Source organism: Octopus bimaculoides, chromosome 18 (genome assembly GCF_001194135.2).
Source record: "Octopus bimaculoides isolate UCB-OBI-ISO-001 chromosome 18, ASM119413v2, whole genome shotgun sequence".
NCBI lineage: Eukaryota > Metazoa > Mollusca > Cephalopoda > Octopoda > Octopodidae > Octopus > Octopus bimaculoides.
In genome coordinates, this window is record NC_068998.1 from 9,764,422 (window position 1) to 9,765,761 (window position 1,340).

General features: G+C 37.3%; 1 protein-coding gene across 1 annotated transcript in view; it reads right to left on the reverse strand.

Annotated features, from left to right (window-relative positions):
• LOC106873142 (SR-related and CTD-associated factor 4) overlaps positions 1-1,340 on the reverse strand; it is a 54,295-nt gene that overhangs the window by 21,814 nt on the left and 31,141 nt on the right. Inside the window, exons 5-6 of the mRNA XM_052974529.1 lie at positions 1,066-1,265; positions 5-216 (exon numbers count right to left, since the gene is read on the reverse strand). Of these exons, the coding sequence (XP_052830489.1) occupies positions 5-216; positions 1,066-1,265 (412 nt within the window). The remainder of the gene's footprint in view (positions 1-4; positions 217-1,065; positions 1,266-1,340) is intronic.

Consider the following 1,340-nt stretch of genomic DNA (forward strand, 5'->3'; position numbering starts at 1 on the left):
AGGCTCAGGAGGTTTAGAGTGTAAAGTCTTGATTTGATTGTTGAGCAACTGATTTGTCAAAGTCTGGATCTGTGACAAAAGGTTACTATCAATAATTGCTGCTGCCTGCTGCTGTTGGGCCGGCTGCTGCATCAGCTCGGTCTGCTGTAGTAACTGCTGTTGGAGGAGTTGCAGTTGTTGAAGCTGTTGCTGCTGAGCGCTCAGACTTGTTGGCTGCTGATGTAAGAGGGGGGGAAAAGATTTAAGGAACAAATGGAATATAAGCTCATAGAAAAAAAGAAAAAAAAGAAAAAAAGAAAAGTAAAAGAAAAAGAAAAAGAAAAAGAAAAAGAAAAAAAAACAGCACAGACATGCACACAAACAAAAGTTCATTCAAACAAAGTTCTTTTGTTTCCAGTTCAGCACATAACTATGCACACACTTCTTTGTTTGATAGACCAGAGGCTAATTATATTTGTTATTCTAAATTCCATCTATCCATTTATTCTTCAATTGGGAAATCAATTCTGAATTCGCCAGTGCCGCCTGACTGGCCTTCGTGCGGGTGACACGTAAAAGCACCCACTACACTCTCTGAGTGGTTGGCGGTAGGAAGGGCATCCAGCTGTAGAAACTCTGCCATCCGGTTTCACCAGTCCTCAGTCAAATCGTCCAACCCATGCTAGCATGGAAAGCGGATGTTAAACGATGATGATGATGATGAAAATACAAAATTTACCACTTTTATGAAGGGAGATAAATTGCTACCTCAATACCAGAAGTTGACATTGAGAAATCTTTTTAAAGAAGTGAATCATATATATAAAGAAGTTTTATTAATTTTTAATATAAAAATTAAACTGAAGATCCTATTATGTATCCAAGGTCAAATCATTCATGCATCTCAAGTATGGAAGCAATTCGAGCAGCCGTTTTTACATGAAAAGCGAACACACACACAGGTCTATTTTGTATAAGACATATTTAAAGCTCAGCTTTACGAACTCCCTGCTATCAAAACAACCATTTCCAAAATCAAGAAACACACAAATAAGAAAAAGATAATAAATATAGAAGAATGCTAACCTTTTGTGTTTGCTGAAGTAATTGCTTCACGGTGTCTAGCATGTCATTCTGCGCTTCCAGAAGAGAACTTGCTGATGGTAACTCCTTCTCATGCCGAGCCTGACCAGCAGCTTCATGTAAATGGTGTTCTCCAGAAAACTGGTTGGTAGCATTTCCAGACTTTTGACTTACAGCCACAAGGCCATCAACTGCTCGCTGAGCTGAAGAATAATGCAACACAAAATTTGTTTTATAATAAATATATATATATATATATATATATATATATATATATA